The sequence below is a fragment of the Nymphaea colorata genome, chromosome 12 (assembly GCF_008831285.2).
Source record: "Nymphaea colorata isolate Beijing-Zhang1983 chromosome 12, ASM883128v2, whole genome shotgun sequence".
Classification (NCBI taxonomy): Eukaryota; Viridiplantae; Streptophyta; class Magnoliopsida; order Nymphaeales; family Nymphaeaceae; genus Nymphaea; species Nymphaea colorata.
The window spans coordinates 1,338,845-1,350,950 of NC_045149.1; the positions used below are offsets into that span (position 1 = coordinate 1,338,845).

The 12,106-nt window shown below is 37.0% G+C and overlaps 1 protein-coding gene across 1 annotated transcript; it reads left to right on the forward strand.

Moving 5' to 3' along the window:
- The first annotated feature begins 369 nt into the window (after window positions 1-369).
- On the forward strand, window positions 370-7,657 carry LOC116265804 (probable E3 ubiquitin-protein ligase RHB1A). Its single transcript, XM_031646749.2, has 5 exons — window positions 370-429; window positions 1,007-1,195; window positions 4,045-4,429; window positions 5,430-5,539; window positions 7,129-7,657. The coding sequence occupies exons 1-5, from the start codon at window positions 370-372 to the stop codon at window positions 7,159-7,161; spliced, it is 777 nt and encodes a 258-aa protein (XP_031502609.1). The 3' UTR covers window positions 7,162-7,657.
- Window positions 7,658-12,106: the final 4,449 nt, after the last annotated feature.

Sequence of the window (12,106 nt, forward strand, 5' to 3'; positions counted from 1 at the left end):
TTGCTTATATATATATACATCAACCAGCTACCTTTGTAGTTGGATGGTTATTTTTTATTTTATACTACTAAAAACCATGATAAAATGTATGTTTCTTTGCTTAAAAACCATGGGCAAGCAATTAATTGTTGCTTTCATGACGGTTTTAAATTATATATATAAAAAAAAAAAAAAAACAATCCGACAACAGAGGTAACTAGTTTATTTCAATTCTTATATGTATATACATATATATATATATATATATATTGCAATCCACTGGAAAACTTAGTTTTATGCTCCCTTTTTTGTGAAAAAGAGTGAGTAAAAATCCCTTGGGTGTACTCAATCTCCAAGAATACACTGCCTTTGGCTTGGGCGGAAGAGGCAATGACCATGAAAGTCGAACTGACTGTCGGCCAAATGAGTGCTGCCCGCTCTCACTGTGCGGTCCTGGGATTGATAATTTCACAAGCTTCTCTGTTACCAATAACCCCTGAGCACATCTCTCTGACTTGCACCTAGAAGCTCAACATAGCACTCAATGAAACGGCTTGGCTCCACTTGTAAAAAGATCATTCAAATCCTCAAAGACTTGACCTCGACAACAAGCTTAATATCACAATGGGGTGATTGGCTTTGCTCAACATGTTATATGCAATAAACAGGATGTCATTTTCACAGTTTATCCAATCAAAATTGATTAAGGAATCAAGTTTTCACAGGACATTGGAAGTGTAGGCGAAATTTTACTCGAGTCAATTTCAGCAGTTTAACCTATGATCCGTCTTCCATAGCAGTTGCATTTTACAAGTAAACTCCAGGTCCTTCATGTGCTGACCATCGCTGTGAACGCCAACTAAGGTTTGGACAGTTGGTTCGTTTCGTTCAGCTCGTTTACCAGCTCCACCTAATTCTGGTAATCCAAACAAGAAGCTGTAATTAAGTAAAAAAAATGGCAAAATTAAAAACCATGATTCCTAATATAGGGTCTTTTTTGGTAAAAACCCATCTGCTCTGTTGAGAGGGGGAGAGGGAGACGAACAGAGGACGGAGAGAGAGGAAGAGGACTCGGTGGGGAGGATGGCAGAGGAAGCCATCGTTTCTGGCTTCTTCTGAAGGCCTCTTCTTCGTGGAAACACTGAGACCCAATTCCCCAATTCTCCCCAAGACCCTCCCACGTTCAGGAGTTTGCTTCCCTGCTCTCAGGGAAAAGGTAACGGTTTCTTGGTGAATTCCTCTCGATTGTACTGTTTCATATTCTCTTTTCCTTTGAATTTTATTTTTGGTTGGAGTCGTGTTCCTTCTGGTGAGGTTGGTTCTGAATTCTTATTGCTTTTCCTTCACTACTTTTGTCTAGATGAATCTTTTATGGACTGATGAATTTCACGTCGAGGGACGTGGAGCTTAGATTTCGTGGGCTTTTCCTTTGTCCCGGTTACATATTGATTCAATTTGCAAAAGTTGCAGGTTTGTGATTATGGAGTTCCTTTGGGATTTTGAGTGCTGTCTGAAACGGAAATGTGAAATTCAATTACATTTTGTGACGTTGGAGATCACGTCCGTTGTCTGTTTTTTAAAATTTTTGATAATTTGTAATTCTTCGGTCCGGAGGTGAAGGTTTTTAACTACTCATCAGAGAAGATTTAAGCATTTTTGAGCATTTCACTGTTTAAGCGTTTCATTTTTTTTAAAAGTTTTAGTGATTTTTCCCAGGGATTCCTGTTGGGTGTGTACAGGTGGAATACATGGAAATTGAGAAATCCTGAGACTGTTAATGGTAGCACTTCATTTTTTCTTGTCCTTCTTCCTCTGTGGTATTAGATGTGCTATTTTGGGCTTATGGCATTTATGAAAAGCAATCAACTTCCATGCTCGTGGTATTGAGTTTATGTGATGTTTTAGCTGCATGACACGTTGTCTCTATGGTTGTTTCTCAAAAACCAAAAGGTTCTTTTCTATCTGCATTAATTTCTCATAGATTTTTAATTTTCCAGGCATTCTACAATCTTGGTGGACATTGTCCTAATTTTTGTCTAATACATAGTACATACTGAACCTGTCCCATGAAATGGAGCATGTTGCTAGGTTGAGAAGAGCTCATAACAAATTCTACATTCATAAACCAGATGTGCTGTGTCACCGTCACACTTACATCATTACAGGGTTGCTAGTCCTGCTGTTCTCAATCTTCATACTCTGATGATATGATGCCTTCATGAATTTACTTATTGTTACCATCACCTGATTTAAATTAATGATTGGTAACTACAATATACTTAACCCTCATAAGGATCAACTATCACATAGCAATACATTTAAGCCAAAGCTTATTCTAGGACGAGCAAACACAATGTATGCATGAAGACACATACACACACACACTCACAGAAACACTTTTATGTTTATTCAACCCCTAAGATATGTTTTTTTATGTTTTCATTCATTTTGGCTGTAACTTATTCTTATGTAGTGTATGAAATGCCAATTTCACTTTCCATACTTTTTGAATTTATGCATCCATTGGATCTGCTGAGTGTCATTGTCTTGTCCAGGTCTTTTTTTTTTTTTTTGGTTGACTTTTGTTAGTTCTTCCATGCCTGTATCTCCATGACTTATTGAAATCCACGTTAACAGTTTATCTTCTCCTTGTGATGTTTGTCCTTTAACTGTAGTTCATGTGCATGCCTTGTGCACAACATGTGAATCTTTTTGGAAGTAATGTGAGCCCTAGCAATTTAAACAATGACATGTCTTAGAAATAGATATCATTTTAGTTGCATTGGGTTTCGTTGATTGAAAATTCTGATCCTTTAATTTTCTTTTTCGACCTTATGGAATAGGTTCTGGAAGAGTTTAATCACACTGTTGATCGGCAAAATTTAAAGCATATCTATAGACAAATGGGTGGCTGTTGTTGCTCTTCCAGAAGGGCTGAACTAAACAGAGGGGGAGCTGGATACCAGCATGTGTGTAGTTTTCTGTCCTCTGTTTTCAGATAAACCAATGCTTGGTCTTTCTTTCTTTTGCATCACATATAGTCTTGTTTGATGCCAGAACTTTCCTATTAGAGAATGCCTGTCTGCATGTTGTAAGCTCCTGCTTTTCTGTTGTCCTCAAGATTCAATGAGGCTTGTAAATATTGGATCCTACTTATAGGAATATGATGTTGCTAGATGGTTGTCTCTCAAATCTGACTGCATGTTGTACTAGTTTTATCTACATGAAGTGTATATTTTATTATATTGATGATGCATCTAATATTAGTTCTTGAAAATTCACATGCTTTGAAACGTGTCAGTATTGCTGTTATATTGGGAAATTCAATCTTCTTTCCAGTTCAAAGGCATTATGTTGTATTTCTCTAGTTATTTTTATGTTTTTTTTTCCATTCAACTGACAAAACATATAGTTTCGATGCACTGAATGATGAACTGTTTGTACATTTCCAGTTTATTTATATGATGCATGAAGTTATCTATGCAACATGCATTGCTCCTCCCTTTTTCGAAATGGAAAAAGGCAAGAATGCCAAAGCTGTGGCTGACATTCTTTTTTTCTTTGATTGCCATGCTGAATTTTTTCTTTTTAAGTGAGCACAGGTCTCAAAAATTGAGAAAAGTAAACATTATTTGATAGAGGTTCCACTATTGTTCTTTTGCCAATGTTGTTGACCCAGGTTTTTCCAGAATCTTACAAGCAGCATTATGGCTGGTTGTCATATTCTTCTGCTCAACTACTTCCTTTTGCTTTGAGAATGATGGCGCTGCTTGTCATCTTGTTTCCCACCATGAAGTATGAAGGTAGCAGATTGACACAAGGAACAAAGACTAGTATTGTCTTTGATATTCCATTTGAGTGCATATATTAAAACATTTTCTTCCCTTGTTTTACAAATTCGAATAAGCTGCTTGATTCTGATTGTAAGGGTCAGAGTGTCATGTATCTACTTTGGTGAGATATGTTGCATTTTTTATCATGTTATTGTCACATGAAAAATTTTGTCACAATGTTGGTTTCTTTCTTCGCCTGAAACTGACTTGCAATGCATACACCTTCATGCAGTGCCCATGTGCTCCTGTAGAACAAGATCCTTTTTCTCTGCGACGCAGGTTTTCAGCAGTATCTACTGATGCACTGGTTGATACACATTTGGAAGCATCAGAGAGTGAGATATTTCAAGCACCTCCACCACCTAGCTTACGATTTCCAAACACATTGCAAGATGACCTACACCCATCAGGCAATACAGTTGGAAGACACATGCTAGAGGATCAATCAGGGAGAGATGCTTTAACTGTTGCAGATGAAGATTTAAAAGCAGAAATAAAGAGTCTTGATCAATGTTTTGCTGAATCCCCAAAATTTAGTGGAGAGAAAAATTCTAAGTTGAACGAACCTATTTCTGTGGAAAAGGATGAAGAGGATGTTTGCCCCACTTGCCTTGAAGGTACTGTAGCATCCACCTTTTAGCACATGCTAATGATAGAACTAAATAGATTGGATGGAGTAACGTTTGTGATTCTTCAATTTGCTGAGCTGGCTAGGTCCTTATCAGCGTTGACTATCTCCTTTTGTTTGGCTTTCTCTATCGTGGTAAACTGCAAGTTGATTTTCTACTAATGAAGCATTTCTTCGTCATTTTCTTTAGAACTCTCTCTCTCTCTCGTCTTTTGAAGCATTTTTTCTTCCAGTTTTTAAGATTCAATGAAATTTCTAATGGAAAACCTACTGTTCTGCCTAAGGCTACTCAGAAACGGCATTTGGACCAGGTGTGGCTTGTCCAAACATGGTTTGGAACAGAACAGCTAGCCTGGGCTTGACCCGATCTCTAGTCAGGTTGAAAAGACTTGAATCAAGTTTGGTTTGGAGCTGTGGTACTGGGTAACCAAACCCGGCCTGACCTCCACCTCCAGTAAATCCAACATGACTGATTCAAACTTCTCAATTTAAGTAAGGTCAAATCTTTACAAAGAAATTTTGATAAAATGTTGAAATGTAAGGTGCATTCTTTTACTATTTACATAGGTATCACAAAGGCAATATGTTATCCTATCTATAAAGGACATATTATCTTATCTACAAAGGAAATATTAAAGTTTTAAGTTTGCGCAATCTGAAATTAATTAGATAATCTAGTTTAGTTGGCTTAAACAGGTTTGGTGGGTCAAGATCCATAAATGGGTCTGACTTGTTATCCTGATTTGGATTGCAAAGTAAAGGCAGAGTTTGGTTTGATTTTTTAATTGAACCAAGCTGGGGCCACGTTTCTGCCAAAAGAAACAAAAATTGATTCATCTTTGCAATGCAAATTTTGGTTGTTTAGAATGTCCAACTAATATGGCAAAACAAAGAGTTAAAAGTCTATTAATTATTCTTTTTGTGAAACGCAATATATATATATATACCCATTCTGTAATGTTTGCTCATTGCTATGCCTTATCATGCAGAATATGACAAGGAGAATCCTAAGATAATAACCAACTGTGGGCACCATTTTCATCTTTCGTGCATTCTGGAATGGATGGAAAGGAGTGACAATTGTGCAGTTTGCAGTCAGGTTTGCCATTCAAACTGATGCTTTTTCCATGGAAAATTTTTTCATCTGGGGCTGACAGTCTCATAGTCAGATGCAAGCATCATTTGTCCTCCAAATTCATTTAGGGATACTTTCAGTACTGAAAGGAAAATCGAAGATACTGTTGGAGAAAAGTAGCTTGATTTAACTAGTTAGTACATATTTAAAAATTAAGTGAAATTTTAGGTAAATTTTTTGTGAAATTGACCATTACTTGAATTCCCATTTAGTTCACTTAGATTGTAGAAACTTAAATGTAGAGATAATATGAAGCACTTTTCCAACTTTAAGTAGGCTTGTTTCCTCGCGCAGTTCTCTCAGTTGAAAAAATTCTCATATTTTTTGCAAACATGATTCATAAAGGTGTCTGCATGATTTTTCTTTCAACCCATTTACCAAGTAAAAAATCACTTCCTTACTTTATCATGGCAGTTGTCTGCTAGCAATGATGCATGAGTGTCTCAGTATGTAGGTATGTTACATGGGTGGATGCTGCAATTTTAGAAAAAATTAAGGTGCAGGTGCTGCAAGGATACATACGTATATATATATATAGTTAATTAACTATTTAATAGTCTTTATCTGTATTGACATTTTAGTAATTATAGACATATGTACTAGGCTAGTTATAAGGTGTGCATCTAAAATGGTCAGTTTTGGCCTAGTTCTGCTGTCTGCAGCAGATGTGCCATGTCAGAGCTGCACTGGCACCCGACTTGTGTCGATGTGGGTGCAGCAGCTCTTTAGGAGAACCTGTTGACATAGGTATGCAGTGCAAACTCTCTATTAATTGGCTTCTTGAACAGGTGAAAGGAAAGAAAAAATCTACTGAAACTTGTGAAAAATATAACTGCTATTGTCATCTGGTTTTATACATGCATTTCTAATGGGCCTAATGGCCAATCTAACTAGTTCATTGGAAATCATGTTAACAGTATTTATATTATTTCATGAATATTTATTGCATGTCTATTATACATCACAAATTTGTTTTGGTAAGGGGGTATTTGGTTACCTTGAAGAGGATTTCAGCGCATATTGAACACTTGAAATTTCATCTCTTCATAAATCTTGAAATAAAAAAAGGTGAATTTCTCAATAGAACTTCACTTATATGTTGCTATATTTAAAATTTCAGGAAGAACCTCACTTCTAATATTTTCATTGGCCGTACAAGTGAAAATCTTCTTCCTGAACTTTATTTCAGGCTGTCAAAACCCCCTAAAATAAGAGTATTGCTTCTTTGTCAATACAGTTATGAAACTTATGGCTTAATTGTGCTTCAGGATTTTATGTGACGTTGACAGGTTAATGACATGTATCTCCACGGAGAATATTTCTCAGGAGCCAATCTCATGTCAAATCTAAAATTTTGCTTATGGAATCACCACTTAAACCTAGTTTCAAACTTGTAAGGTCTAGATATTGGCTTTTATTTTGGTGATGAGATGAGTTTCTCATAGTGACAATCCATATCCTGGAATTGATGGTAACTTGAGTTTTGATTTTCTGTTTTGTTTGTCTACATATCCAGCCCATTTTACTCTATTTACATTTGCTTCTGATGCCAGCCGATGATGTTCAAGGAGCAAGCAAACTTGTAGTAGTTGCACTTGGTCTTACAACATAAAGAAATATGGACAGGTTTAACGAGATGCAGATTCTTGCAAACATAGTCCAGGTCGTTGTGTCATTGACTGACTCCGGCACAACCATTCAAGCTTTTGAAAAGTTACTGGCTGATGTAGCCATATTTCCATTGTGTAATAATCCAAGTGTTCTGGAATATCATTCCTCCAGAGGCTACTTTATCTTTTGCAGCACTGTCTTGATTTCTTCAGGCTTGCAGCTTGTTTGCTTTCTGACGAAGGAAGCAAGTGAAGAAGGTTGGTGAGCTGGGGCCATGATTTCTGTGTTTTTTTTGGTTAACTCTCTCTCTCTCTCTCTCTTGTATAATCTTCTGAATGGGACCAGCTTCATACTCCATTCATTTTGTAAATTGTTTGATTTTTCTCACTTTACTAAGTTGATGTATAGAAATATAGTGACAGAGTTGTCAATATAGCAGCATATGTGGATTGTCCTGATGCAGGTTTAACACATATCTCCAAAATTGGTCAGGATGGTCCTTTTATACTAACTATGATGTAATCACTACAACTCTACAACTGCTACCGGTAATTGTGTTTTGATTATTGGTCTTGAGTTGGCATAGTTAATAAGGAAAAGATCATTCTATTAGGAAATGACCATCTTCTGCTTTTGCTATATAAACCAGTAGGCAGAGACCCAACTGATTTTAGATATCATTGTTCACTTTTGGAATGAATCCTAGAGCTCACCCTTTGTTTTTATTTTCATGACATCTGTTGACTTACCTTAAACAGTGGCCCGAGGATCTTGATCATTCAGGAACCAGCTTAAGTTGGGGTACTTTTTGGGATTGGACAAAGCAACAATATGAAGGAATCATGGGGTGGATCCTGCTGGTGGCCCATCTGATTTTTGGTTTCATTTTTTAGAAATGATCCCTGGACGTCCCACCGCCTCTACCTCTTTCTGCGCAATTTTGCTATATATTTACAGTGTTTCATGCTTTCATTCAGTGATTGTAAGTGCTGTATCTGCTGTGTTTCTATTTTTCACTCTCTTAGAAAAACCTGTTGCTTGTATATTGCGAAGTGCGAAAGCTTGCCTTGCCCGATAAACCTGAGGTTTCTGGCCTTGAAAGAATCAGCTCAAGTGGGGATTCCTTTTGGGGCTGAGTGAAGCTAGATTTTGAGGAAATCATGGCGTGTTAAAGTAAGAGCTGGCTTGCTGCATGTCAGCTGAAGCCTGCTTTCTGAGTGTGAACGACTTGGTACCGTAGAGGTCTAACAAATGGTTTTGGGCCAAATGGGTTTCTGCTTTTTCTTGGTTTCACTGGTACCAGCTTTCTAGGGTTCTTTGTGGCTGGTTTGGTGGTTAGCTTAAAGTCTCTAAAGATGTAGGACTATAGTTGAACTCTGAAGGCGTCTCCTTTGCTACAAGGATGAGGGGGCGGAGATATATTTTTGGTGGGGATGGAAAGAGTAGCAGGAGCCTTGCCTATTGGTGCAGGCATTGTAAACGTCCACACTTTAGATTTGACAAGCCTATAAGCTCCGAACTCTAACATCTTGTTTGAATGGAAATAAAGGCAGGAAAAGGGAAGGATTGAACAATCAATTATATTGAGAGGAAAAGGAATTGAACAATCAATTATATTTGTTTGGTTGATTAATTAAAATGAAGGAAAAAAAAAGAAAAGTAAAAAAATTGTTTGGTTGCAAAGAAAGGAAAATGAAATATAGAGAATGGAAATGATGCTTTAATGTAAATCTAATCCCTCCAAGTTTTCCAAAATTAGAGGCATTGAGAAGGAAAGGAAAAGCTTGTCTTTTTACCGTGTATATCCTTGACCTTGTGTGGCTCTCTCTCCTTTCTCGCCGCTGGTCAAGACTCCGATGGGCATTCGGTCTGTTTCTCTCTCTTTTTGCCATTGCTCGAGACTTGGATGATAATCTTCTCTATTCAGACCAGACCGACCATCGCCGGAGTCACCATCGTCGCCGTGGGACAGTGGGTTGTTGTGTTCCTTGTACACCTCTAGAATTGAATGTTATGAATATTATTATAAAGTAATATAAATTTTATTTTATTTTTCACTTTATGTAGTCCAAACAAATATGTTTTTGGCAATTTTTTCATTTTTATCCAACAAGTTTTATAATCACATCTTTCTTTTTCTTTACCATTTTTTTCCCTTCACTTCTTTTTCTTTTCCACCCCTCCCTTTCCTTCCCTTTCCCTCCATCCAAACAAACCGTAAGTGTCTTATCTTTAAAAGATAGATGTTCACGGTGCTTTGACATTGATGGCCTCTCCAATGCCTTATGGCTTTTGTATGTACCGTATATTAGTTTGATATGTCTTTAATCATGGCTAATTAGTTGGCTCGACGGTCAAAAGAATGCCTAGGGCCTAGGGTACCTAACCGGGCCTAAGTCAAAAAATGTGTTTTATTTTTTTTATTGTCTTCTTTTTTTTTATTTGTACTTTTCTTCCTCTTTTTCTTTGCCTTCTCTTCATTTTCGTCTTCTTCTTCTCATGGTCTTTTTTCCCCCTTCATATACTGTTTTTGGCCTACCTAGGCCTTTTGTGTAGGGCCACTGAGTAGATGACCTGCCTAGCGGCTTTCCACTAACATGGAGGGAATGGTTTTTCTAGAATTTATTAGATTGTTTTTGAATGAAAAGGACACTATTATTGAAAAAATATAAAAGAAGCACAGAACCAGCAATGAAAACTTGCTTTCATTAAACATGCATGGTTTTTCACTATGAAAGGCTGTCATGAGCCCTAATTACACAATGTATAGAAAGAGATTAAATAAGTGAGGTTACCATAATCTTGGCAATGATAAACATGAAAACTAAATCTGATTTTGTGGAATGATTTTATTTTTATTTATCATTAATTTTGATTTATCCTGTTGAGATTTTTTCTTGAATCTCTTTAGAAACGGTTGCCTTTCAACCTTACCATCTCCTTCAAACTGGGCGATGAATCTAAAAGTCCAAATTTGCTGCAAAACTTTGTAAAAGCTAATCATTCCATCTGTTTGGCGGTGATTCGCTGAGCCCAAAATTTGCTTCATGAAGTTTTGCTTCAAAAGGATCAAGTCCTTGCTTTGATGAAGAAGGCAACCATCTCTTTAGTTGTCTGCATGCCATCTTTGGACTTCAATCTTCTTCTCCTGCTCGTTAACAGTCCTGCTTTGATAAAGGAGGCAGCGATCTTTTTGGTCGTCTGCAGGCCACTTTTTGGGCTTCGATCTTCTTTTCCTGCTCATTAACAGTCCTTGCTTTGATGAAGAAGGCATCAATCTCTTTGGTTGTCTACAGGTCATCTTTGGGCTTTGATCTTCTTCTCGTGCTCTGATACCATGTTAAAAAAATATAAAAAAAACAAAATAAATAAGAACCAACAAGCCAGGAAGAAGGAAAGAGATAAATCAACTAAAATAGAAGAAAAACATGAAAATAGTAAGGCACTGTCAGTTATCAAAATTATCGACCATTGCCAGAAAAGACAGACTATTGGTAGCCTGGAAAGACTATAATAACCCTCTTGGAGCTCTTCAAACCTTCCAAAATATTGCGACCACATATGCTCATGACTTCTAAAAACCCAGCCATGTTAAGCTCTTCACCCGCTCAACCATGGCTGCATTCTTTCCTCCTTCTCTGTCCATCAGCATTGAACAGTATCATACATGATACTGTTATCCAACTGTTATGAGATAAAACCTGATGGAGACTTTTCCTTCTCTAGTATTTTCTCTCAAGATGAACTGTTCTAATAGTAAATTTTCCAAAAGCGAGGAAAAATTTTCTGTATTTTGACAACTTTGTCTTTGTAGTCAGACAACGAATCTCAAAACACGATGGCATTATTCTTTTCAAAATTATCTTCGAGATCTGGTACATGGCACATGAAATTCAGTTTCCAGGGAAAAGAACAGGAAACAAACTCACCTGTTTCCTTCTTTTCGTCAAAGTTATGAAGTTCTTATCCAGTCAAGGGCCAGGATTTGACAAGCCATTTAGCCATTTGAAAAGAAAGAGATTCAAATTAGAGCAGATTGTTTGACGAGATGAATAGGAAAAAGTGCCGCACAGGATTTGTGTAAGGATTCAGACGAGGCACTGATGAATCGGACTCGATCACAGTACATGTGTCGATGGATGTTTGACTCAAGGTGCTGGTGCCAGGTCCATGTCTAGCACTAACCAGGCATGCATATATAGGACGAAATATATTCAGAAAATATGGATAATATGATACGGATCTGGTCTAGACCAAGTAAATATAGTACCTCTTATTGTGCTTTTAATTTCATTGAAAATCTGCAGTTCTTATTGGAAACTAAGCTCAGATTGATTAGTTAGCTGCAGCTGGTATAAAATTTGATAAATTAATCACAGTAGCTACTGATATTGGTTGCTACTTGCAGACAGCGTGTGACCAGAACTTGGGTGAGGAACCTGATCTTCATCACCAAACTTGGACCTCCCTATTCAAGGTTTTAATCGAACCCAAACCATTCACACCCTTAGTTTAAGCACAAAATAGCTCAAGAAGGCATCCAGAAGCTCCCCAGCTATGTTGATCTTGAATTTACCATCACTGTTGAAAGGGAGAGAAGCTGCTCTGAGGCCTGATAAGTTATGGCATCTTTGGTTTGAGTTTTGTAAACATATAAACCCAAGTCCCTGTTTAGCTGTCCTGTTAAAGTCTACTTCAGTTGATATTTGAGTTCAAATTAATCTTATGTCATATCATAAGCAGAACCTAAGTCCACAATATATATTGGTTCTGAATATATTGGAATATAAATATATATAACGTTCTCACATAAGATTGTAATTAATTAACCATTTTAATCTAGTCAAATCTGGATATCACATTAGCTAGGTTATTCCATCTGAATCTTGGGCAAAACATCTGATTACGTGATCAGTTCCA

Coding starts and splice junctions, on each gene's coding strand:
- LOC116265804 (XM_031646749.2), top strand. CDS start 370: ATGACCATGAAAGTCGAACTGACTGTCGGCCAAATGAGTGCTGCCCGC. Junction 430..1,006: donor CTGCCCGCTCTCACTGTGCG/GTCCTGGGATTG, acceptor CTCTGTTGAGAG/GGGGAGAGGGAGACGAACAG. Junction 4,430..5,429: donor TTGCCCCACTTGCCTTGAAG/GTACTGTAGCAT, acceptor CTTATCATGCAG/AATATGACAAGGAGAATCCT.